The sequence below is a fragment of the Sturnira hondurensis genome, unplaced genomic scaffold, assembly GCF_014824575.4.
Source record: "Sturnira hondurensis isolate 20B ecotype Veracruz unplaced genomic scaffold, ASM1482457v3 Scaffold0004136, whole genome shotgun sequence".
NCBI lineage: Eukaryota > Metazoa > Chordata > Mammalia > Chiroptera > Phyllostomidae > Sturnira > Sturnira hondurensis.
Genome location: NW_028076767.1, coordinates 42,208,145 through 42,233,309, shown reverse-complemented (window position 1 = coordinate 42,233,309; position 25,165 = coordinate 42,208,145). Strand labels below are relative to the sequence as shown.

Genomic DNA, 25,165 nt, shown 5'->3' with positions numbered 1-25,165 from the left:
AAATCTTGCCAGGTGCAAATTTCTAAAAAATGTTATGGAAGAAGTTAGAGGGGAATTTTGGGTAGTGAAATGGAGGCCGAGTTAGGTTATAGTTATAATTTAGCTTCCATAAAGTTGGAACTGATTCAGTAACTAAAACTCAATTTTATTTCATCCAGTGTTAATGCCGTTTTAATACTAGCAGTTAAATATTTCACAATGAACATTACTGATCCAGGAAAAAACACAAATATTTTCTCTTGTTCAAAATGGCTACATCTGAGTTCACATTTCCATACATCTTTCTCTAATCAAGTATCAGATGTCAGCAAACTGAACGACTTAAAAGACTCTGGACACATGGTTCAAAGGGAACATACCGATGTAGTTTGGAGAGGCTGGATTTCTACACCAGGCTGAACCCCGGGTGGTGAGGGGCTGCGCCCTCCCACAGAGCGGCTGGGTAACTTAAGGCCTTTTAGGTTTCTTGCCTTTGTGCACCCTGAAAAGCCAGCACGGGGGAGGTAAATCTATAATTAGGGGTTTATTTAAAATAGAGATTTGCGACCTGACAGACTGCAATCTATCTGTATCCATAAACAATGGAAACTCCTTCCAGCCCTTTGTCTCCAGTGTGTACGTAAGGTCTATGGAGGGTTATGGAGCTGCCTGGGCTCACATTACATGGGACGTTGTCTGACTGGAGGGGTGTGTGGGGCTTAGAGCTCACATCTTCTGGGACATTAACTTTGCTTTGAAATAGCACCAAAAAGGATACATCTTACTAGTTTCATTCTTTGTTATACAACCAATCATCTTCAGTCCAAGTTCAACCTCAGTTCACATCTTTATGTAAGTGCTGAGTTCTCAGAATCTCAGGGCCAAGTTTCAAACTTAACATTGTAAGGAAATGGAATTCTTTGTGTAAGGTGAGTAAAAGCTACAGGACAACACAACGAACCTTAAAGTTCATACCATTCTGAGGAATTCAAGCTCTTGAACAGCCGACTGATATTTTAAAATGTTTTCCAGATTTCAAACTCCATCTCAGTCATTCTAGTTGATAGTATTTGCTGAGTACTGCTGTTTTGACAGTCCTCCTCTCAAATGTCAGTGAGTGTCAGGTATGTGCTTACGAAATGCCCTATTACCTGTGGCCTGGGCCCCCATCCTTCCCCACACACTGAATTTCCATTCTTATTCATTCTGTATCTTTCATTCAAATGAACACATTTACCATCCTATGATTAACATAATGACTTAAAACCTTTATGAGGTACCTAAAATTGCAGGACAAATGTGTATGCCCATTTATAGGACCTATGAAGGGATTACACATTTAACACTACAGATATATAGTCTTGATTGACAGAACAAATCTTTCAAAATTTAAAATGTTTTATTATAACATGTTACAGATACACACACACACAAAACCCCATGGAAAGTAAAAATATAAAAGACCCCTCACATTTAACCCATTTAATACTTTGCCATATTACTTCATACCACTTATTTTTAAAGAAAACATCAATAATAGAGTTGAAGACATTGCTTTCCCCTTTCCTCCATCTTCCCCTCCTCAGTGTACCTCTACCCTACAGTGCTTGTCCATGTTTTTATAATTTCACAACTTATGTATGTATTGTATTTTTTAAAGTTGCCTAAGGGTATACCTTGCAGACACATTTTCAATTTTTCATTTGACATTGTTGAGATTAATCTATACCTTCTTCCTGCTCCCCTCTGTCCCACCCTCCTGGCTGCTTAAGGATCGGCTGGCTTCATGAATGACACAGTAACTACCTGATCCAGGACGTTCATGACCAACACATGACCTCAGCAGAAACAAACGGTGATCAACAGCCTTTATCCTGGAAAGGCAACAGTACCTAAGACAGAAATTTGGGGAAAACTAGCCAAAACGTACAAGATGTCATCTTTGTATTTGGATTCAGGACCCATTTTGATGGTAGCATTTTGACAACTGGCTTTGGCACAATTCTTTGGGTTATGCAAAGAAAATGAACCCAAACACAGACGTACGCAGCATGGCCTGTCTGAGATGGAGATCTCAAGAAAACAGTGAAAAGAACACAGGAAAGAAATGAAGAAAGTCGGGGTGGGGGGGGTGGCTGCAAAGGACAGGGGTGGTGCTGGCCAAAGAAGTAAAGGCTCTTCAGTGTGGATTTTTCATGAAAGGATTAATAAACTAAGAACTTTCAAAAAAGATATTTATCTACACTGATGCAAGTAAGCCATGCCATTCATTTGAACTACTGCTCAAATTCCATTGCATGAATATACCACTGGTCATGTATCCATTTCCCATCTGAGGGCATTTAGATTGTTTGCAATATTTTCCTGATACACAATGCTAGTGTGAACGAACCATCCATCCCTTAGGTCTGATTAGTTCTACCTTCAAAATAATATATCCTAAATCTGACCACTTTTCCTTATTCCACATGGACCCCAGGCCAAACCATCATTTTCTCCTCCAGGGCCTCCTAAGTGTCTCCAGCTTCCACTTTTGCTCCCCTTCACTTTATAGTTCACACTGCTGATGGCGTCAGATTGGGACTTCCCTTCATCAGACTCCTTCCCATCCCACCTGGGATAGAATCTAAAAGTCTTCCCATGGCCATGAAGACCCCACATCATCTGTCCCCTCTCCTTCTCTTTCCCTCGCTCTTTCTGGTCCAGCATACGGGGCTTCTTCGGATCACTACCACAGAGACTGTGAGCTCGTTGTTCGCGCTGAAGCCAGCACGTTCTTCATCTTCTTCTGCTTTGTTCAGGTTCCTGACCCAGACATTCCTCAGAAAAGTCTTTCCTGTTTTGCTTATCTAAATTGGTACTTCCTTCATTTCCTGTGCCCTTATGCAGCTTTTATGTTTCTTTTCAGAAGGTTTCACACCTGAATTTATCTTAATTGTTTACTTGTGCTTCTCTACTAGCATGTAAAACTCCCTGGCTTTAGTGTCCTGGTACTCAGAACAGTGACTCATGCAATTGCCACTTGGCAATCCTTGACTGATTGAGAGAACATCAGTACAAGACTCATTATGCACATTCTCCAGGACAGTACATTGAAAACTCTGTTGATGGTGAAGCACAACCTGAAATACAGTTTTTATACTGTATACACAGGAACATGCAACTGACACAATTGTTTTGGGAAACAATACTCACACTACTCTTATTTTTAATTTTATTTGAAAAAGGAAGATAGGAGAAAAAATATGCTAGGTGCAACATACTTCACGCTAGAGCCTGAAGTATGAAAAACTTTGTTTTAGCCCTGGCTGGTGGGACTCAGTGGATTGAGCACAGGTCTGTGGACCAGAAGGCCCCTCGTTCCATTCGCTGTCAGGGTGCATGCCTTGGTTGTGGGCCAGGTCCCCAGTTAGGGGCAGTGAGAGGCAACCAACTGATGTTTCCTTCACACATCAATGTTTCTCTACCTCTCTTTCTCCCCTCCCCTCTCTCTCTGAAAATAAGTAAATAAAATATATTTTTAAAAACCTGGAAATGTTTTTGGGGGTTTTACTAATCACTATTGAACTGCACTTTACTAACATCTTTCTCAGAATTTCTTCATATCCTTAGCCAACACCTGGCTTTTAAAATTTTGCCAGTCTGAGTGAAACTATCTCCTAGTTTTAATTTGCATTTGCCTGATTACTAAAAAGACTGTCAGATCTGATCCTTTAAAAAGTATGTAAACCAAATTATTTTCTAGTGCCTCTGGAGGGCTAAGAATTTTCCTGTCAGAACCTTTCATAAACAGAGCAACTTCATCTTCTTCCATTTTATGCATTTCACAATTTCAAATTCTCATATATTGCACAAGGTTGTATCCCCAAGGACACAGCACTAACAATGTTAGTTCGTTCAGATAGTTGCTTATTTGGTTCAATAAATATTGGAGGCCCCTGTTACTGCCAGGAAGTTTCACCAGACCAACAGCCTCTCCCGGCGCCTACCTTAGAGACCATGAGTTCTTTGTCCCTTGCACTGTGGCACGGGGACACTGGGCAGGTGTTTCCAGAAAGGGCGAAAGACCTGGCAAGCAAGCTCTTTCCAATTCTCCCAATCCATTATTCTCGTGTATTATCACTCGTTCACAGGTTTTTGTATTAATCGCATCGGAAAAGAAACACTATGTGTTCCCGCGTACTCTTTTATTGCAAAGGAATTATTCCAGAGAAAAGTTTTGAAGGGGAAAATGAAGTGTATTCATTTCAAGTACCTGTTTTAAATGTAAGGTTATAATTAGAGTCGTTTAAAACAACCCAATTTATTTTACTTGTCCTTCTAGAAACTTTTCCCTGCCCTTTACAAACATTTGTTTCACACTTTATTTCGTTGTAATGTCAGATTTGAGTGAAAGAGCACTGAAAAATAGCTCGGGTTCATTCCGAATTGAGTAATCCTAATCCTAAATTCCGACGGGCGGGGGGAGGATCTCCAAAGCACATTAATTCTTAAACTTCTACCCACAACAGATTACCTCTAAAGAGGTAATTGTCCCATAGATATGTCTTAACCACAGCTCCAGGTTTCTAATTGAATCAACCTCAGGGAGTTAAAACAACGCGGCTTCCTGTACTTTGTTGTAAGAAAGATCGGGATTGAACACATTTTGTTGCTTTAGATAATGGCGTGGCTACCAGATAATAAGTGCTACACCCATAGGCAGTGGCTGAGCTAATAAAAGGTGGAGTTCAGGCTTGATTTTTTGAAATTTATCTTTAATAATGTAAACTGCAGGCCGCAATGAAAATGCTAAATACAGAGACCCAGAGGACCCTCGCGGTACTTTCCATTACCCTCATTTTCACTTTTCTTCTCCAAGCCCCAGAATTCATGCAAATCAGCTTGTTAACCCCCGGGCAATACGAACCACTTTCGCGCCGTTCGTTCAGGACCGTGCAGTAACGTAACAAAGGAGAACTTCTGGAGTTCTAAAAACGCCACCTTTTCTGCCTGATTTTAGGGAATTCCAAGGCAATCATTTGAGTTCAGAATATTTTGGGGGTTGGTTTTATGTCCGAGGTTGAGCGGGTCGCGCGCCTAGGAGGGCCATTACCACAGCTTGCAGGACCTGCGCCACACCGCGGGAAAGCTGGTCGGAGCCCCGCCTTTCGGGGCCAGGGTCTGCAAGCCCAGCGGGTCCGAGTGCTGCTCCGTGGGTTCGCGACGCGCGCGGCTGCTCTGGTCTCCCCTCCACAAGTTCGGGCCTGGGCCCCTGCTGCCAGCATGGATACTCGCCGCGTGCCGGTGAGGGTTTGGCGGGCAAACCCGAGGGGCGGGCATGGTGGGTGCTGGGCGCGGGTCGACTCCCTCCAACACCTAGGATTTAAGGGTTTATCAACTGGTGGCCGGCCTGGACGGCGCGCGTTTAGGCAAGCTTCGGATTTTGTGCACTTGGCATAATTCAGGGTCTGGGGGCGTGCGCCAGTGGTTTGAAGATTTGAGCGGTTTACAGGATAGTTGGCAGCGCTGGGGAAACCAAGGCCACGTGTGCTGGAGGTGCACGCGCGGGGACAGCAGCCCTGGCTGGTCAGCCTCCCCAATGTGTCCACGGGCTCCTCAGTGTCGGCGGACCCGATCGTGGAACATAGAGAGCTCCCTGGAAGTTTACAGCATCACCAACCCTTTACAACCTTTAGCTAAAGGAGGGTGGGCGGCTCTACCCTCGCGCACTGTGGGGACCTTAGCGAGCTCCCCCATCTGCTTTTGCCTCAGCCATGCCGCTTCTAAGCGCTCAAGTTGATGGGTTTGAAGTTTAAAGGTCCCGCAAACACTTTGGTTGAGCAAGTAGGCGGAGGTGTTTCTAGTGGTCGGAGGTGATTAAGTGCAGTTGAAGGATTTGGCGGTCCGAACTGTTTCCAGCCATTTCGCTTTTTTCCCATTCCCTTCCCCAGCCCCCAACCACATTCTCAAAATGCAGGATGTTGCCTGAATGGAACGTTTCTTTTTTGCTCTTAACGGAAACCGGAACGTAGGGTCTGCCCCCTGAGGGGTTAGATGGTGGGGGTTGGGTGAAAAGGAAGAGCTTGACATGCCTAAAATAAATATCTAGGGCGAGGCTCCCAAGTGGGGGGGGGGGCTGGGGAGAGCGTGTTGGGGGCGTGGTTTCAGAAATCGCTGGAACTAGGCTTTGGCTTTCTGGATGAAGAAGCCGTGCGTGCCTGAGTTTGGAATCTGACGTGCCTAGTTTCAAATTTAGGCCATCGTGTGACTTCGGTTATCCATTACACCTCTCTGAACCTTAGATGGGAATCGTGTTACATCTTTTTTGCAAGGAGTCAGTCATAATGTGAAAGTATGCTATTAATGCCTGGCACCAAAAACACCTATGAAGCGCTATTAGTTACTACCTGCCTGCCAAATTTATCTCAGCCATGACTCTTTGCTTTTTTGTTCTATGACTTTTCCTCCAAATATAACACTTGCCTGGTAACTTTTTTTTAAGATTTTATTTATTTATCCTTAGAAGGGAAGGGAAGGAGAGAGGGAGAGAAATACCAATGTATGGTTGCCTCTCATGAGTCCCCTGCCGGGAACTGGCATGCAATCCAGGCATGTGCCCTGACTGGGAATCCAACCGAGATCGTGTGGTTTGCAGGCCTGCGCTGAATCCACTGAGTTACACCAGCCAGGGCTGCTAACTTAACTCTTGGCATGTGCTGACATGTTAAAAGCAGAGCATATGTGAATTTCCCTGACAGCTTCCAGCAGAATGCCGTCCTTGATCTGTCCTGGGCCTCTGCAGGTAGATTGATGAGTAAGTGGTGATACTTCTTGCAGTAATACAAAAACACTTCCCTTTAAGAGATTGCAGGTTTGAGTTCTTCCAGCCCTATGATCTTGGATAATCTATTTCATCTTCCTGGAGCCTTTAATTTCCTCATTTGGAAAATGGGAGGGTTTCTGAGACCCCTTTCTATTATTTATTTATTTATTTTTAAAAGACCTTATCTATTATTTTTGGAGAGAGAAGGGATGGAGGGAGAGAGTGACCTGGCCCCATGCATGTGCCCTGACAGGGAATTGAACTGGCGACATTTCAGTTCACAGGCGGTGCTCAATCCACTGAGCCACACCAGCCAGGGTGTGAGAAGATCCCTTTTAACAGTTAGTATAGCTCTACCTTTTATCAAGTTTTCTTGCCTTTCTGAAGAAAGGACAAAGGTCATAAACTTTCTAAGATGATTGAAAAATGGAGTCTACTTAGCATAGGGTGGCGATTGGGTACCATCATCATGGAAATAATTTTATTTGTGAGCGACAGCAGTGAAATGCATAATGTTAGGTGTAGAAGGAAGATCAAGAATGTTGTGTTCATCAGACCCTCACAGCTTGGTGTTATTTGATGGGACCCATAGTAGTGGTTGCCCTTCAAAGTTCTCACTGTAAAGACTCCTATTCCATGGCCATGTTTAAGAAAATAAAAATATAGGAACTAATAAAACATGAAGAAATCTCACTACATTTTAAATGCCAGAACCTGCTATCTTTTTTGCATGAGATGGATATCAGTTGCATTTTCTGATGAGCAGTGCCAGGCTGTAAAGTGTTTACGTATGAAAGAAGTATTTTCATATCTACAAGTAATTTGTGCCCCATGAAAGTATTTCTAAAATCTTAAGACTTGTATAGCAAGGGGACTGCGTAAGAGCTGAAAGTCAGACCAGGCTAATGCAGTGCTGGTGTAGAATCAGGCATTCTACCTGGGTTTGTAGTGCTGTTGACCTTTAACTTGGCTCCTTGTACATTGGTTCACTGGGTTGATATATATGAACTATAAAGACTTGTACTGAAATCACTGCTGCCCCAGCCTTGAATGGAACAAGGCCTATTTATAAAGCCTGCCATCTTGAAGTAGAGGTACTGTCCTGTTTTTGTCCTTTGGGAGCTTAGCATCCCAGTACATAGCCTAAAGCTTACATTAAAAAAACCTCATTAACTTGATTTTGGCTGAGAGAGAGAAATCATTCCACCGTTTTGTACTTTAGAAGTACAGTCTAATTGTTTTTTAAAGGCCAGATTTGAGGAGTTCAGCATTAAACTCCATTATACTGGGAGCTCAGTATAATGCTAAGAGCTTGGGGGCTTTTCAGGTGGGTACAGGGGGTAGGTTTACAGATGTTTGAATAAATTAATAAATATTACAGTTTCCTTCAAAGGGATCCCTTTTTAGGATTGTACCTAGTTTTGAAAAAAAATTGTAGCAGTTGCAAATTCCCCCTCTTCTATGTAGGGCATAAGAAATGGACATATCTGTGCAGTTTGAACTTAGTAAACTAAAAACTGGTGTCCTTAGTTAGATATTATAGTGAGCATCCATTTAATAGCATTGCCATTTCCATTTGCAGCAAAAGGGTCGCAGAGTAAAGAACTTCAAGAAATTCAGCTATGTGAAGTTGATTTCCATGGAAACCTTGTCATCCTCTGATGACAGTTGTGACAGCTTCGCTTCTGATAATTTTGCAAACACGGTAAGTGCTGCCTGAGAATAAACAGAATTGAGTCTGCAGCGCTCAAAATGCCCCAAATGCTTTGTGCGTGATTAAAACTGCTTGCTTTTTGCCTACATTTCTATACAGCCGTTATGAAAATACAGTATGCACTGTAATTTCATTTCACTTTTTGCTGTGGTTCTAGGTAGTAATTGTTGGAGGTAGATTAGCTACTTATTCTATCCTTTTGAAATGTCGCCTAACCTAACATGCTTGATGATTTGCCATAACAACTCAGAAATCATTTGTAAACCTCTGAACCATTTTTCTTTGTAACAAAAGCTATTCTCTTGTAGTGCACTTGTGAACGTGATTTGCTCTGCACGGTTTATGAAAAATTGGTTCTTGGAAAGGGGGGAAATGCACAACCACATTTATTTATTTATTTTACAGAAACCTAAATTCAGGTCAGATATCAGTGAAGAACTGGCAAATGTTTTTTATGAGGACTCTGATAACGAATCTTTCTGCGGCTTTTCAGAAAGTGAGGTGCAAGATGTATTAGACCATTGTGGATTTTTACAGAAACCAAGGCCAGATGTCACTAACGAACTGGCCAATATTTTTCACGCCGACTCTGATGATGAATCATTTTGCGGTTTCTCAGAGAGTGAGATAGAAGATGGAATGGTGAGTTTGAAAATTTCACCAATATCAAGAAGTAAAGTACATTTTGAGGCATGACATACTTGCTTTAAAAAAGCTCTTTTTTCTTGTAATTTTCATTTTAGTCATGCCAGAGATTTTGTGGATCTTTTTAAGATTAAAGAGTATTTATGTCTTAAAGCAATTTTTACTAAAGTAGTCTTACTTGTAAAGCCTGAACATTTCATAGGCTCTGAAAATCTTGGAAACTGGTAAGATAAAATTGGCCATCCTCCAGGTTTCCATTACAGAAATTCAGAAGAAGCAACGTGTCCTCCAGATGAGTTATTTTGCATTTAAGTCCCAGTCCACTGCTGGCATAGACCAGGCCTTTGGTAAATGTTCCCACGTGGACCTGTGCATTTGGAAAACTCATGATAATGCATGTGCAGGACTTGACTGCAGATAATAACAATTAGGGCTCTTCCTGCTTCCACTGTTGCTCCTGGGTCTTGCTATTTCTGTGCACACTGCTCTATCTTTGTAACCTCTCCAGCTCAGGCCACTGCTGCTGCCGCTGCACCACCTCAGTCTCACACTTTCCCTGAACATACTATTTAGTTCTGCAGATGTTTTATGGTTAGCAAGACTTTCTTGACAAAGGAAGCAATGTGTTGATTTGCAGTCAGGTGCATGCTCCTAGGCTCAATGCGGTCTGACTGTCTGGGACCACACTTCAGCAACACTGTTACAAGTGAGACTGCCTGGCCAGGGAATGTGTTTATCACTATCTAACTTCATGGTAATGTAATAATATTTCCCGTGATACGTAATGTTGGTCAAAATCAGTGCATGTTGGAGCTATTTCAAGGGCCGGCCTGAAAATCTGGATGTGACCCAAACATTGTGTACAGCCTGAATCATTTCTGGGCATTGTTTCAGTTCTTTGTAGATGCTAATTGTTGTAATCAATAAAATGCCAATCAATTAAAAGTCTTCAGAACTCATAAAAATTTTTGTTATTTTGTGGTCTCTCAATTCACGTACACTTAAAGTATATGAAGAATAGTAAAAGCTTCTGGGGATTTTAGAAATTTTTGAATTTAAAAATGGGTCTTGCCTCTCTGGGACTTTATGGGGGGATATTTTTTCTTGTTTCGTATTTTTTTTCAACCATCACCACAATCTACTTTAGGGTATTTTTATTTCCCCGAAGTGAAACCAGTTATTCTGCACCCTTTCTCAACACATTCAGCCCCTGGCAGCCACTGGAATGTTTTCTGTCATTGTAGACGTGTGCTTGAACGTGCCGTGCAGTATGTGGTCCTTCTTCACTGGCGTGTTTTACTTAGGTTCTTACATTTCGTGGCATGTGCCAGTACTTCTTGCCTTTTCATTGCTGAATAATATTACTTTGTGTTAGTAGACTACATTTTACTTACCCATTCATCAGTCGATGAGTGTTTGGGCTGTTTGTACCTTTGGGCCATTATGGGTAAGGCCACTGTATATACTCATGTACAAGTTTTTGTTTGAACATAAATTTTGTTTAAAAGTTTTTTAGGTTTTATTTATTTATTTTTAGAGAAAAGGGAAGGGAGGGAGAAAGAGAGGGAGAGAAATATCAATGTATGGTTGCCTCTCACACGCCCCCTACTGGGGACCTGGCCCACAACCCAGGCATGTGCCCTGACTGGGAATAGAACAAGCAACCCTTTGGTTCGCAGCCTGTGCTCAATCCACTGAGCCACACCAGCCAGGGCTGAACATTTACTTTTGCATATATACCTAGAAGCGGATTTGCTAGGTCATAGAGTAACTGTTTAACCTGAGGATCTGACAGACTGTTTTCCAAAATGGCTGCACCATTTTACACTCCAGCCAGCAATGTATGTGGGTATGAAGTGGTATTTTGTGATTCATATTTGCATTTCCCTAATGGCTAATCCTAGTACATATGTAATGATGGAAATCTATATTACTTTTAAATATTAACTTTAAAAAACTTTTAGTCTTCTAAAAAGTCTGTGAGAGAGGTATCTAGAGTAGTCAGATCCAGAGAGACAAAGTATAGTGGTGGTTTGCTGGGGCTGCAGGGACAGGGAATGGGAGGGGTTTTTTTGTTGTTTTTTTTTAAAGATTTTATTTATTTATTTATCTTTAGAGGGGAAGGAGAGAGAGAGAGAGAGAGAAACATCAATGTATGGTTGCCTTTTGTGCGTCCCCTGCTGGGAGTTGGCCTGCAGGGAACCAGCCTGCAACCCAGTCGTGTGCCCTGACTGGGAATCAAACTTCGATCCTCTGGTTCGCAGGCCCGAGCTCAATCCACAGCTACACCAGCCAGGGCGGAATGGGAGGTTTTTTTTTTTTTTAAGATTTTATTTATTTATTTATTTTTAGAGGGGAAGGAGAGAGGGAGAGAAACATCAATGTATGGTTGCCTTTTGTGCATCCCCTGCTGGTAGTTAGCCTGCAAGGAACCGGTTTGCAACCCAGTCATGTGCCCTGACTGGGAATCGAACCGCGATCGTCTGGTTTGCAGGCCCGTGCTCAGTCCACTGAGCTATGCCAGCCAGGGAATGGGAGTTTTTTAATGGGTTTTCATTTTCTTGGACAGTTTCAGTCAGAGAAAGTGAAAACATTCTGGAGATGATGGTTGCACAATATGAATGTATTTGATGCCAGTGAACTGTACACTTAAAAATGGTTCAAATGGCAAATTTTACATTATGTATATCTCACTGAAGTTTTTTAAAAGAGTAGATTAAAGCCTTGAGGCGTCTTTAAAAATTTTTTTAATTTAATCTATTTTTAGAGAGGAAGAGAAGCATCATGTGTGGTTGGTTGCCTCTGGCACTCCCCCTACTGGGGACCTGGCCCGCAACCCAGGCACGTGCCCTGACTGGGAAGTGAACCAAGTACCTTTTGGTTCTCAGGCCAGTGCTCAATCTACTGAGCCACACCGGCCAGGGCAAGGCATCTTTAATATAGTTTAATATTGCCATAAGCACTGAAACCATGTTTATGGAAGAATGTTCTTATAGGAATTCTTTTAAAATACGTAAAGACCTATTTTTAAATTAAAAAGAGAGTTGAAATTTTCACATTTTAAAAAAATGGCTCGGAACCATTGGCCTAGGGGCTATGAAGAGGCTTTTAACAGGGTGTCCCAGATAGGCTGCCTGAATTAAATTACACTCAGATCATTGTATGTATGTGTAATTCCTGATTTTGTTACCCAGAGCTATCAATTAAAATTTACAGTTAAAGTGGTCAATTAAAATGTATTTGATGCAAACCTCTTTTGTTCAAAGGGGATTTTGTAGTCATTGCTGGTGTAGCTCTATCCACAAACAAGTCCTTAACGACTCAATTGTTCTGATTGACTAGAGGTCACAGTCAGACCCTGCAGGCTGTAGGACCCGCAGTCAGTGCAGGCGGTCTGGACCTCTCCGGGTGGCCATGTCGTTTCCGGCTCGAAGGACCAGGGGAGCAAGCAACAAAAGCGCAGCAGCCCCTGAACCTGCAGAGAAATCTGTGACTGATCCCAATTCGGATTCAGAAGATGAAAGTGGCATGAATTTTTTGGAGAAAAGGGCCTTAAATATAAAGCAAAACAAAGCAATGGTAGGTATCTTACTTGGAACGTGTTAGAATGAACTCTTCCCAGCTTTTCTCTAAGCCTCTTGCTGCTTCTTGGTGTCAAGAATTGTTTTCTGTGTAGCTACAAAGTCTCTACAAGGTGTGCTTTAAAGTGTGTTTCTTTCCCTAAGCTGACTTTTCTTTTTTTTAAAAAATCTGTTAAAGTCTTGGTACATGTGTCGGGGAAAGCGGAACCTCTTTGAGATGTACTATAGCAATTCCAGAAGTTGCTCATTTTCAGCAGTTACTCTAAACCAATAATTTCTGCTTCCCTTCCTTTCTTCTTTAGCTTGCAAAACTAATGTCGGAATTAGAAAGTTTTCCGGGCTCGTTCCCTGGACGGCATTCCTTCCCAGGCCCCAGTTCCGTAAGTGCAAATCCTTCCTCGTCCATTAGTAATATTTGGGGCAGGTGTAAAGAAGATTTGTTATGATATTTGAGAAAATCCAGTCTCCTTATTTCGTGTGATCTTGTAGACACAGGAAGTAGAGGAAACCTTCGGGTGGACATTTGTGAGCTTCTTGTGTCCTGGGGAAGGTGTGGCCTCCCTGAGCCATGGTCACACAGTCTCAACCCCCTTTTTTGATTGGTTATTTCTTTCTAACTAGACTGAACCTCTTAAGGGCAAGGAACAAAGATAGGAAAATATTTTTTTCTGTATTCCCAGCATTAGCACATTGCTTTTTCATGGTAGATGCATAATAATAGATGTTTTTAAAATCTGAGAAGAAAAAAGATTTTTTAACCACATCATAGCCTAATACATGTGTGTGATTATATTCTGAGGAACTAAGCTGATGCAACTCAGGGAGTTTGATGTGTCTGCTGTGGTACAAAAGCCAAGACCTTCTTTCCCCATCCCTCCTTGAGGAGATGAAAGGGAAGAAGTGAGCAAGGAATGGAAGAAGGAAAGCCATGCATACATTTCTCTCGTGTGCAATGTAGAAACAGTGAGTGTGTGCCAGGGCTTAAGGTGTTGTAGGACAAGGTTATCATGGAAAGCGAGATTTGTTCTTATACCTTTATTATGTAGATTAATGAGTAAATTACTTCTCAGTTTGAGACGAACTGGGTTTCGTCTCAAAACTGGGGGGCTCGTTTTCTATACATTATAGAAAGCACAGAGAAGATTACAAATGGAGCCCTGCTTTTACTTAAAAACATACGTACATATGTAAGGAGAAGGCGCCACTTTGCTTCATTCTGGCATAAATGGGTTCTGTAATGTGTGTTTTGTTTAGCGGTCGAAGACGCCCCGAAGGCGTACATTCCAAGGTGTTACTCTTAGGAGAAACCCTGATCGGAGAGGGCGTCCTCTTACCAGGTCAAGGTCCCGGATCCTTGGGTCCATTAGCACTCTGCCCACAGAGGAGGAGGAGGAGGAAGAGGAGGAGGACAAATACATGTTGGTGAGAAAGAGGAAAATCACGGACGGCTACATGAACGTGAGTTCTGCACATTTGTGCTGGCTCTTCCGTTTTTCATCTTCTGAAGGCTCAGTGTCACGTACACAACACAAGTATGCACACAGCCTCAACTCCAAATGATTCACTTTAAACATTCTTCTCAGCCCATTCAGAATTGTTAATGTCACAGCAACTTATTTGATGACTTTTAAAAAGTGGTTTTTATCCTCACCCAAAGACATCTTTTCACTGCTGTTTTAGAGCGAGGAAGGGAAGGACAGGGACATCAGTGTGAGAGAGAAAACACCAATTGGTTGCCTGAGTGCCCAGACTGGGGATCGAACCCACAACCCTTTGGCTACGAGATGATGCTCCAGCTGACTGAGTCACAGTGGCCAGGGCTTGATGGTTGTTGTTTTTTGTTTTGTTTTGTTTTAATGTCATCAAGAACAATGTAGCCTTTTCAAGAAACCTCAAATGACTTGAGTAAAAACAAAAACATTTTATAAACTGAAGATAATGAGACCTTTCCACACAGTTTTCCTTATTCCTTCGACACACAGCATTCTCCTGAGTTTTAAATAATTTTAACTTTAACTCTCTGTGGAATTTAACATCTGATGTTGGTTAAAAATAATAGGCATGGTGCCCCCTAGTATGAATTTTCTTGTGTTGTTCATTGAGAGAATAATTAAACTTACCATCTCAATTACCTTTGTAGTGTTTCTCTCCAGTAGGACTTCTTCGGCATATATATCCAGGTCATTGCTAAAGGTCTTGACACATTTGTATGGTTTCCATCTTCCCTGAATTCTGTTGTGACCACAAAGTTGTACGTTTTTGATGAAGCTGGTCACACTCAATACCTTTGTAAGGTTTCTCTTGAGTAAGAATTCTGTTACGTTCCACGAGGCATAAACTTTGGACCAGTCTTGCCATTTGAGTATATTCTCTGTCAAAGATGTATATTCTGATACCAAGTGAGGTAGGAGCCCTCAAACAGGCTTTGCCACATACATGAGTTGTATTGGGTCGGCCAAAAAGTTTGTTTGTTTTTTTCTGTAAGGTGGCTGGCTCTAGTAGTGCTCAGTTGTCTTTAACTTCATTCGAAACAATTTGTTCGTTTGTATGGTGACAGTTGTCCTACCACTGTGCATTAAAATTCCTTACCAAAATTGGTGAGTTTTTGTGTAGCCATTTTAATAGTGAAGATGGAAGAAAATAAGCAACATTTTTGGTATATTATGGTTTATTATTTCAAGAAAGATGAAACCACACTGAAACACAAAAAAAGATTCGTGCCATGTATGGAGAAGGTGCTGTGACTGATTGAGCATGTCAAAAGTGGGTTCTGAAGTTTCATGCTGGAGATTTCTTGCTGGACGATGCTCCACAGTCGGGTGGACCAGCTGAAGTTGATAGGGGCCAAACTGAGACATTAATTGAGAATAATCAACATTATAGCACATGGGAGATAGCCAATATACTCAAAACATCCAAATCAGTAGTTATTGGTGAAAACGAAAACGTGTCTTTTATTTTAGGAAAAAACCCATATGGACTTTTTTGCCAACCTAATAATACATGGTCTCACTCCACGATAGTCTTTGTTTGTTGAGGAGGCCTGAGCACTTGCGTCAGTTTTGTCTCCATCATACGTGTAAGGTTTCTTTCTGCTTGAATTCTTTGATGAGCCCCGAAGCTTGAGCTTTGAATAAAAGCATTGTCATATAAAGGAGGTGTGTGACGCTTCTGTTCAGTGCTCTGGTGCTCAGTAAGCCTTGCAAATCCGGTATAAGCTTTGATACACACACTACATTTGTAAGTTTTTTCTCCGCTAAAGAATTTCTCATCTCGAGTAAGATTAGAACTCTGTCTAAAGATTTATTTTTTATTTTTTAAAAGATTTTATTTATTTGTCTTTAGATGGGAAGGGAAGGAGTGAAGGAGAGAAATATCAATGTATGGTTGCCTCTCGTGAGTCCCCTGCCTGGGAACTGGCCTGTAACCCAGGCATGTGCCCTGACTGGGAATTGAACTGCGATCGCGTGGTTCGCAGGCCCGCACTCAATCCACTGAGCTACACCAGCCAGGACCATGTCTAAAGATTTTACCACACTCACTACGTTTTTAAGTTTTCTCCTCTATGTGATTCTCTTGTGCCTCCAAGTTGTGAATGTCTGGAATATTTGATGGATTTTGTTAAGGGGCAAGGAAGTCAGTTTTCTTTTTCATTGGTTTGTCATAGTTGGAGGAATCATTTCCATGTTAATGTCTTGTAAACTTTGGACTTGCCTCCTCTCCGTAAGAATGATTTCCAGGTTGAGTTCTCTGAAGGAGTCACACAGCAGGCATGTGAGAATCATAGCAGAGAGGGGCAGTGAGAACACTGTTCCTCGCTTTGCTTTTTCAGGAAGATGACGTGCGCAGGGGTCGCCGCCCCGGGTCCATGACCCTGCCTCACGTAATTCGCCCGGTGGAGGAAATCACAGAGGAGGAGCTGGACAACATCTGCAACAATTCTCGAGAGAAGATATATAGCCGCTCACTGGTAAAAGCCTCTGCCTTGTGTCTGATGATGTGAATGAGGGTCTGTGACGGAGGAAGGATGGCTTCTGTCCTTAGAGATTTGCTGACGATCTAAACAGGTCTTCCGTCAAGTCTTTCCTCTTAATTTAGAAATGGACTCATGCAGCGTATGTTTACTGTGTGTCTGTGTTGCGGGTCTGCGTAGATGGGTGCTGGGGACATGGTGGTGTGCTGAAGATAAAGGACCTGGGGCCAGGGTTTTTGCATGGTAAGATCTTTACTGGAAGAAAGGTGGTTTTGGTAATACTGAGTCTGCCAATCAGATGAAACCACCATGCCTGTGATACTTTTTTATGGCCTAGCTTGTACATGTGTGTGTAAGATATGAAATAAGATTAAACATGCCAGACTGTATCCATAAAAAAACGCCATTTGTCTTTACAAAAGCCCTGGTGTTTTTTATTTGTAGGGATCTACTTGTCATCAGTGCCGCCAGAAAACCATTGATACCAAAACGAACTGCAGGAACCCAGAGTGCTGGGGCGTCCGAGGCCAGTTCTGCGGTCCCTGCCTTCGAAACCGTTACGGAGAAGAGGTCAAGGATGCTCTGCTGGATCCAGTAGGTGCCTTGAAGGGGTGGTTCTATAGGCTTGAAGGTCAGGCACCAGCCGATGGGGCCAGAAAGATGCCATCTGCAAAAGGGGTGAGCCCTTAGTGACGTGGCGCTTTCATTCCCTGAAAAGCAGGTGAATTCATAATATTGGTGCTGGGAGGTGCGAACCCCTTCCACAGTGTTTGGTACCTTACACCGTTCAGGGGAATCGGATTCATTGTTCAGTCTGATAATTGCCGTGAGACTTTCTGTGTTGGATTTCATTTCCTAGGGGAATGTTGGGCATAACTAATGGACATTAACCATGTTAAGATTTTTTTTAATTAAAAAAGTAAAGATTTAAAAGCAATTGATGATACCCATCTTAGAGCTGAAGCAGGAGCAGGTGAGGGAGAGGGAGAGGGAGGCAGCAGCTTTGACTTAATTGTGCCTTTTCACATTCCCCTTTAGAACTGGCACTGCCCGCCTTGTCGGAGAATCTGCAACTGCAGTTTCTGCCGTCAGCGAGATGGGCGGTGTGCGACCGGGGTCCTTGTGTACTTGGCCAAGTACCATGGCTTTGGGAACGTGCATGCTTACCTGAAAAGGTAACGCTGGGTTTTCTCTTTTCCACACTCATGTCTCATGTTCATTTATGTGTCTTATTAAAAGGGTGGTAGAAGCCAGAGTAGTGGTCGTCTGTGGGTGGAGGTGCAGGTTTTGACTGGAAAGGGGTCGGTACATGGAGAGTCTTTTGCTGGAAACATTTTACCTTCTCATGTGGGTGGTGGTGGCCTGTGTGTGTGTGTGTGGGGGGGGCGGTGTATAAAAATTCAAGTTGTACACTTAATGTGTTATTTTAAAATGTGTTATAACTCAGTAAAAACTTTTTTTGAGAGAGAAAGAGAGAAGCATCAGTTGCTTGTTCCCCTTATTTATGCACTTACTGATTGATTCTTGTACGTGCCTCCACTGGGGATCCAACCTGCAACCTCAGTGTATTGGGACGACGCTCCAACCAACTGAGCTACCTGACCAGGGCAATAAAAATATTTTTTAAAGAATGAATTAGGCTTTCAAAAGAGACTTCTTAGTTTGAAAATGCTAGCCTGACACATTCCTTTTTCTTTTTTCAGCTTGAAGCACGAGTTTGAGATGCAAGCTTGATACGTGGGAGATCTGCTGCCTGCCTGCCACCACGCCAGTCTTCCTTGTTAAAGTTTCCAGTTTTGTCCTGTGGTGGAAACCTGAGTTAAGAATGCTGATGATCGGTCTGCTTTATAGGAAACTCAAATCAAGTTAATCTCATTAGACGCGTTTCCAAGCATCCCAGAGGTCTACTGCTAGCTTCGCTTTGCCCTCTTGCCATCTCCTTTGCTTCTCCCTGCCCCTCATCCCAACCTATGTCCCTCATTTTACAAGGGGGGGGTCTCTCTTCTCCACCTAGTTTCTGAATTCTTTTTAAATGACAGTCTCATGAAAGCATGTTTGATTTAATTGGTGTTGAAATAGCCCTGGAATTCACCTATAAAAGCAAGCACTTAGAGACACAGTAGTGGCCTTAACTTAATACATCTATTGAGACCAGCCCTCTAACTGGTCTCTGCAAAAACAGCAGGCACAGTTGTCACACTACTTGACATTTTTCACAGACTCAAGGTGGAAAGGTCTTAAAGCCATGTAGAAAGATGAGGTCATTGTTGGAAAACGGGGCGTGCGGATTCGGATACCTGTCGTAAGAATATTCCATGTCTTGTGTTTATTGCACAAGTTGTTGCCGCAGAGATTTAGTTGCTGGTTTTCCCCACCACATGGTTGGGTGGTGCATTGGGCTCCCACCGTCACAACCCGCAGGATGTGGGCAGCGCTGTACTTGGCAGTCAGCAGAGAAGAGACATCCGAGGGAGTGGGGATGGCGAGGCTTCAGAAATAGGCGGGTCTGAATTCATGGTATAAAACTTCGGTGTAACGGTAGTTTGCCAAGTTCATTTCTGTTCATAAATGTAAGGCATTAAAAACAAATTCTTGATCATTTTGCATGGAAAATTGATGCCAACATCAACCTACAATTTGCAGTTTTTGCGTTCTTGAAGAAATAGGCTAGGCAGGAGTTGGAGTTCAGGTTGTAAGCACTTTTAGAACAATAAGTGCCTTTTTGGAGATGGGTGACTTTCCAGTTTGTTAACCTGACGTCTGTGCCACTTTAGGTTTCTGGGCAGATTGCGTGTGTTGTTCCCCCCTCCCCCACTCTTTGCATTGATCATGAAGTGGCTAACGGTAGAGGTGGAGTCTTAGGTGTTTGTCCATTTGACTTTGCATGTGCAGCTTGTTGCTCATCCTAATCAGTGTTTGATGCAGGATTGGACCTTGGATCAATAAATGTAAATAGAGCTTTCGATCTGTAATGCTTTTATACAAAGTTTTTATTTTGATAATAAAACCTTTTGTTCTAGATTGTCTCCTTTTAAGTCTTGAACGCTCCATCTTACTGTACTCGATTCTGATTTTTCTCGTATTTAAACAGCAGACCCTTTCTGCCTCTTCTAGAGTCTTCCTTCTGTGTTAAGTTTCCAAAGACCAAAAGAAGGTCAAAGACCAGCTCTTTTGAACAGGGCGGAGCTTGGCTATATGACTAGTGGCAGTGATCAGAAAATCAACTGAGACAGCCAGGTCACCGGATGGGAAATAGTATGTTCCCATGAGGTTTTGCAGTGTTTCCTTTAGCATTTGCCTACCGTAGAACTAATGGCAATTTCACCATACCTGGTTTGCTTTTATCAACCATTCAAATATTTATTAAAGGCACACGGTGCTTTGAAGCTGATTCCAGGACAGAATACCAAGGCATGGTCTGAAAGCTCTTAACCCAGTTCTTTAGAACAGGGTGGGCAAACTGCAGCCTCTTGCATGTGGCACATGAACTAAGTGTGGTGTTCCTTTTGTACACTTTTGGAGGGTTGTAAAAAAATGTGACACGCAGTATGGCCTGCTCTAGAGTTACAGGAGAAACCCTGCTTACCCAATACACAGTCATTTGAAGTTTCATGTTCTATACAGCTCTAAAAGAAATGGGTATCTCCATAAATTGGAATCTTAACCAAAAATTTTAGGTATATAATTGGGAAGCTTAAATCTGTAGGACTATTCAGAATTGGTGGTGGTTTGGAACATTGTGGAGGTACCATATTTTGCTGTTGAAAGTAATAGTGGTTTTTATTAGAAATACTGATTAGTAACAGTTGACTCTCAGGGCCTCCACTCTTACAGTCTAGTGGTGGAACTGACATAAACCTACAAACAACCTGAGTAAACATGATGAGAGGAGAAGTAATTGGGGTTTTCTCGTTACCAAGCATCTTCTAGCATTGATGGGCCCACGGATTTTGCGATGACTCCCAGCTGAGGAGGAAACTGCAGCTCGGTTCCTCAGTCCCAGCGTTGGCCGTGGGAGCCCCTTGCTTTCCTCCACATGCCCCACTGCACAGCTCCACACACTGACCTTGAGCTTGGAGTTGAGAGCTCAAAAGTTCTGGCAGTTAGATGTGAGAAGTTCACGCCATGGCAGTCACGCTCCAAACGACCAACAATTAATTGCCTTTGTGCTTGTCTCCACTTGGATTCTCTGAGGTTAATACACTGTCTACTTTTATTGCCATTATTATGGGGTTGAGAAATAAAATAGAAACTACAATGGACTTCAGTAATTTCATGAAGAGGAGAAAAGGCGGTAGAGGGTGCTGTAAGAAGGGTTTGTGTTTTTGTTTTTAAATTTTGTAATCTTTATTGTATTTTTCCCCCATTACCATTTAGCTCCCCCACCAGTCACCACACTTGGCCCTGTCCAGTGTGTTTTGTTTTTGGAACAAAGGAGCTCCTGATGGCTCCAGGTCAGGTAGAAAGCTGGGTTACTCGCAGACCAGAGGAATGCAGGAGGAGCTGGGTCCCTTGCAGCTGGGCTGGCGAGTTACATTTTGAGAGGAAAATGACAGCAGCTGTTCTATTAATGTTAACCACACATTTCTGGGATAATGTCTCAAAGACGAAATAAATCTGGAGAAGGTAACTGTCAGATGTTATATTGAGTGGCAGAGTTCTAAACTGGTATGTTATGGTTTTATTAGGTTTTTGTTTTTTTAAACTAACCAGAGCTTGTCTGCCATACCCATCAGGAACCCAGAGGAGGGAGTGAATCAGGCTCGGAGTGAGAATATGGGCAGCGCGGGTGTGGAGCAAGCTTGGTGGGGAGCTTCTGTAGAAACCCTGTTGAGCAAGGAGACGGGCCGGGCTGGGAGGGGGCCAAGGGCTGTGTGGTCAGGAGGGGCTGCGGCTGGGCTAGTAGGAAACCAGGGTATTGGATAATCAGCATAGATGTTGCAAACTCCTCAGGCTTTTTAACTGGGGCAGGAAATTGGGTTGGAGACTCCTCAGATTAACGACAAAATTGGGGACAGAGAGGGGAGGCTAAGAGGAGGGCAAGATCTTCCAAGGTAGTGTTGCTATGAGTGAATGGAGGAGGGTCTAAACCTTGGAGTGACAGTGGGCCGCCGAGGATCTTTGCTTGGGGATGTGTAAGGAATGGGTTGGTTGCAGATAAATGGACGTGTCCCAGGCGAAGGACTTTTATCCATGATGGCATGGGGATGATGTAAGACTTGTCTGACGGAAAAAGCGAAAAACAAAGGAGACACCATTTAAGGCTAAAAGTCCCTAACATTTGTGTTTTATCAACCTCCCCCGCATTCTATTTTACATTTATATGTACAATGTACAAATTCTTTTTGAAAAGATTTTATTTTTTAGAGAGAGGGGTAGGGAAGGAGAAAGGGAGAGAAACTTTATTGTGTAGTTGCCCCTCACATGCCCCCAACTGAGGTCCTGGCCCACAACCCAGGCATGTGCCCTGACTGGGGAATTGAACCAGCACGACCCTTTGGTTCTCAGGCCTGCACTCAATCCACTGAGCTACACCAGCCAGGGCACAATGTTCAACTTCTTTAGCATGAAGAATGTCAAAACCCTTTAAATGGCTATATGGTATTTGTTTATGTGGATGGTTCATACTTAAAATTTCCAATGTTGGAGTACCTGGATTATTAACAGTCTCATGCTTTTATGAGTAATGCTGTAATTAGTATTGTTGTGCCTAAATCTTGGGTTAAAGTAGATTTCTAGAAAGTGCAGTAACTCTTAATTATAGGGATGGAGGAAGGTAAAGAGGCTGGGATTTTGCAGAATGTGAGCCTGGTCTGTAGACCTAAGCTGCCCAGAGTTCTAGGTGAACTTGGCTGGAGGGAGAGGAGGGGAAGCTACTTAACTAGAAGCCAAAACGGGAGGCATGTCTCACTGTAGGTGGGCTCATCCTGTAAGATTACAAATGGCATAGCTGGCCAAATAAGAAACATTGTTTTATGTAATCCTGTGACTTGGATTTGTTGAAAGTTCATTGTCAGATGAAAGTACCTGCTGATAATGCATGATTGCCACAGTGCTCAATCCAACACTATAAATATTTGACAAAGAAGGGAATCCAGTTAGTTGGGCACCTACACACCAGGCACAGTGCGTGTTAGTCTTTCATAGCAGGGATTTTAGAGATGAGGTGACTCAATGAGGTTAAGTAATTTCTGAAGACTCAAGAGCCCGTCTCCTAGCCTGAGAAGAGACATATAGAGCCAAACACTCTTCTGAGGATTTCTTTTTTTAATCTATTGATTTTGAGAGAGAGAAACTTCAATTTGTTGTTCCACTTATTTATGCATTCATTGGTTGCTTCTTTTATGTGCCCTGACTGAGGATTGAACCTGCAGCCTTGACGTATTGGGATGATGCTCTAACCAACTGATCTACCCAGCCAGGGCCTTCTTCTAAGGTATTCTGATAGATCTGGCTGCATACCTTGATCATGACACATATCTGCCTCTCATAGTTTATTTTAGCTTTTTTTCCTCATTTGACCATGACAGTATTGAAAGCAAGACTGTCTTTGATCCAAATACTCTTTCTTATATAGTGGATACTCAACAAATGCTTGTTGAATACTTAGCAAAACATAAGTTGATTGTCCTGGGTAGGAAAGTTCCTGGGACTTGGGTAGAGAACTAACACGGTGGAGGAGAGATGATGGTAGATCCCAACACTGAAGACACTGATTCGTGAGGTGTAAGCCTGTCTTTGTGATCTGATGCCTAGCCTGCTATGAAGCTGCCATGGTCAGTTCCTTAAAAATGTATTTCTAATGTTTTTTTCAACAGGAAAATACAACTTAGCTCATCATACTAACTATAAAGGAATACCTCTATTCTCATTTATATTATTGAGCTAAAAATGAGCTACACAAAATAATTTTACATGTAGTAGTTCCAAGCATTATCCATTTGTTGGGGGAAAACTTTGTGACAAAAATTTAGTGTATAGAAGATTTAAAAAAAAAACAACTTTTGTTACAAACTGTTTAATTACTTCTTACTCTAATAACTTTACCAGTATAGAACTACATGGCATTCTGACAGTGCTCTTCAGTGAGTCGCTACAAACTAGTGAAGCACAGCTTAATGCCACTCACCCACCCAGGAGCAGTTGTAGGTGGCCTCTGCCGTGTGGGTGAGAGGATCTTGAGGGATGGCTGCTAAGTGTAGCCAGGGGACCCGGCTTCAACAGCACGATGCTCATTCTCTCTCCGTTGTGTCTCCATGTGCTTTTGCATTTTCTCAACCATCCAGCTGGGTAGGAAGGAGGATTTCAGCTCCTCTAACTTCAGGTCCAGGCATCCTCTGAAGTCATTGCTGGCAGCAAGGTCCAAGATGTCCTCCTCAATGAGGAGGTAGCCCATCTTCCCCCGTTGCCGGCCTGTGATGCTGCCTGGCCAGCCAGTCTTGTCCTGGGGATCAGCTGCGTAGCTGAAGAGGTATGGGTGCTTGATGTAGATTCTCCAAGGGGGGATCCCAGCGCAAAGGTGGTAGATTCACTCAGCTGAGCCAGATCCCACTTGGGGTCTTCGTGGTGGATTGGTTTCCAGGATTTTGGTTCCCACACCATGCCAGTGGCTGCCCTGCCATTTGACATGATATGTCCAGGAGGCTGTCCCTTTTTCATTTTGGGCATTGGCTTCTTGGGTGGGCGTGTTCCTCTTCTGCCTGCCAGTCACTTTATCCCTGGAAGCTTGTGGGTCAATCTGGGTATAAGTTTTTCTCCATCTGGAAAAGTAGGTGAGACCGCTCTAGGCAGCTCCAACAGGCTTCCTGGATTAGCGCCTCAGCGTCCGCATCTTCCCCAGGGTTATCTTGCTCATCCAGTGCTGCCTTCTGGAAGAACCTCAGGTACTTGTTGGGGGCAGTCTGGATGTCCTCGATGGTAGGCTGCGGCACAGTTCGGGAGAGGTCCATGGGAATGGCAGGACCTATGAAACTCGTTGCCATCCGTGAAAAGTGGTCCCGTTGCTGCACCTGCCAGTGCTTTATATTATGTTCCAAGGGCTCCTAGATCTCAGGAACCCTCGATCTCTGCCCAGCTGGGTGCCCATGGCTGCTCAGCGTTGCCAGTGGCCCCCATGGTGCCCCTGACCCTCACAACTCCAGCCTGATGCTGCCACCCAATGGAAAGTGACCTCAGGAGGATTTTTTTAGAGAGAGAAGCCTCCCCATGTCCTCACCTCCCACCCCAGCCATGTGCCAATTACTAACTTCTGCAGTGACCAACTCGTGGTCTGTCTTGTTTCATCCACACTCCTTTACTCCCCGACATACCATGTTATTTTGAAGAAAATCCCAGACATGACATTCATACCATTTCAGCATTTCTAAAAAATGATGACTCTTTCAAAAACCATGATCAAATATCATTATCGTACCTACTGATATTAATAAAAGCTCCCTAATATTAAATATTTAGTCATTATTCAAATT

The 25,165-nt window shown here is 42.9% G+C and overlaps 1 protein-coding gene, 1 long non-coding RNA gene and 1 pseudogene across 3 annotated transcripts; 1 reads left to right on the top strand and 2 right to left on the bottom strand.

Annotated features, from left to right (window-relative positions):
- Window positions 1-247: 247 nt before the first annotated feature.
- Window positions 248-13,904, bottom strand: LOC118985698 (uncharacterized). The gene is made up of 3 exons (XR_005066174.1): window positions 13,825-13,904; window positions 10,332-10,336; window positions 248-258 (listed from the first exon to the last, which is right to left on the bottom strand). It is a non-coding gene; the product is annotated as an uncharacterized LOC118985698 (long non-coding RNA).
- Window positions 5,083-19,716, top strand: CDCA7 (cell division cycle associated 7). Of its 2 annotated transcripts, XM_037044435.1 has the most exons (10): window positions 5,083-5,265; window positions 8,367-8,489; window positions 8,904-9,140; window positions 12,486-12,722; window positions 13,027-13,104; window positions 13,979-14,182; window positions 16,557-16,694; window positions 17,142-17,291; window positions 17,736-17,872; window positions 18,401-19,716. In XM_037044435.1, the coding sequence occupies exons 1-10, from the start codon at window positions 5,245-5,247 to the stop codon at window positions 18,429-18,431; spliced, it is 1,356 nt and encodes a 451-aa protein (XP_036900330.1). In that variant the 5' UTR covers window positions 5,083-5,244; the 3' UTR covers window positions 18,432-19,716. The 2 variants fall into 2 exon arrangements, with proteins under 2 accessions (XP_036900330.1, XP_036900331.1); XM_037044436.1 differs by lacking the exon at window positions 8,904-9,140 and having other exon boundaries at window positions 5,095-5,265.
- A 4,173-nt stretch (window positions 19,717-23,889) lies between these two features.
- LOC118985156 (deoxynucleotidyltransferase terminal-interacting protein 1-like) lies at window positions 23,890-24,812 on the bottom strand (annotated as a pseudogene).
- Window positions 24,813-25,165: the final 353 nt, after the last annotated feature.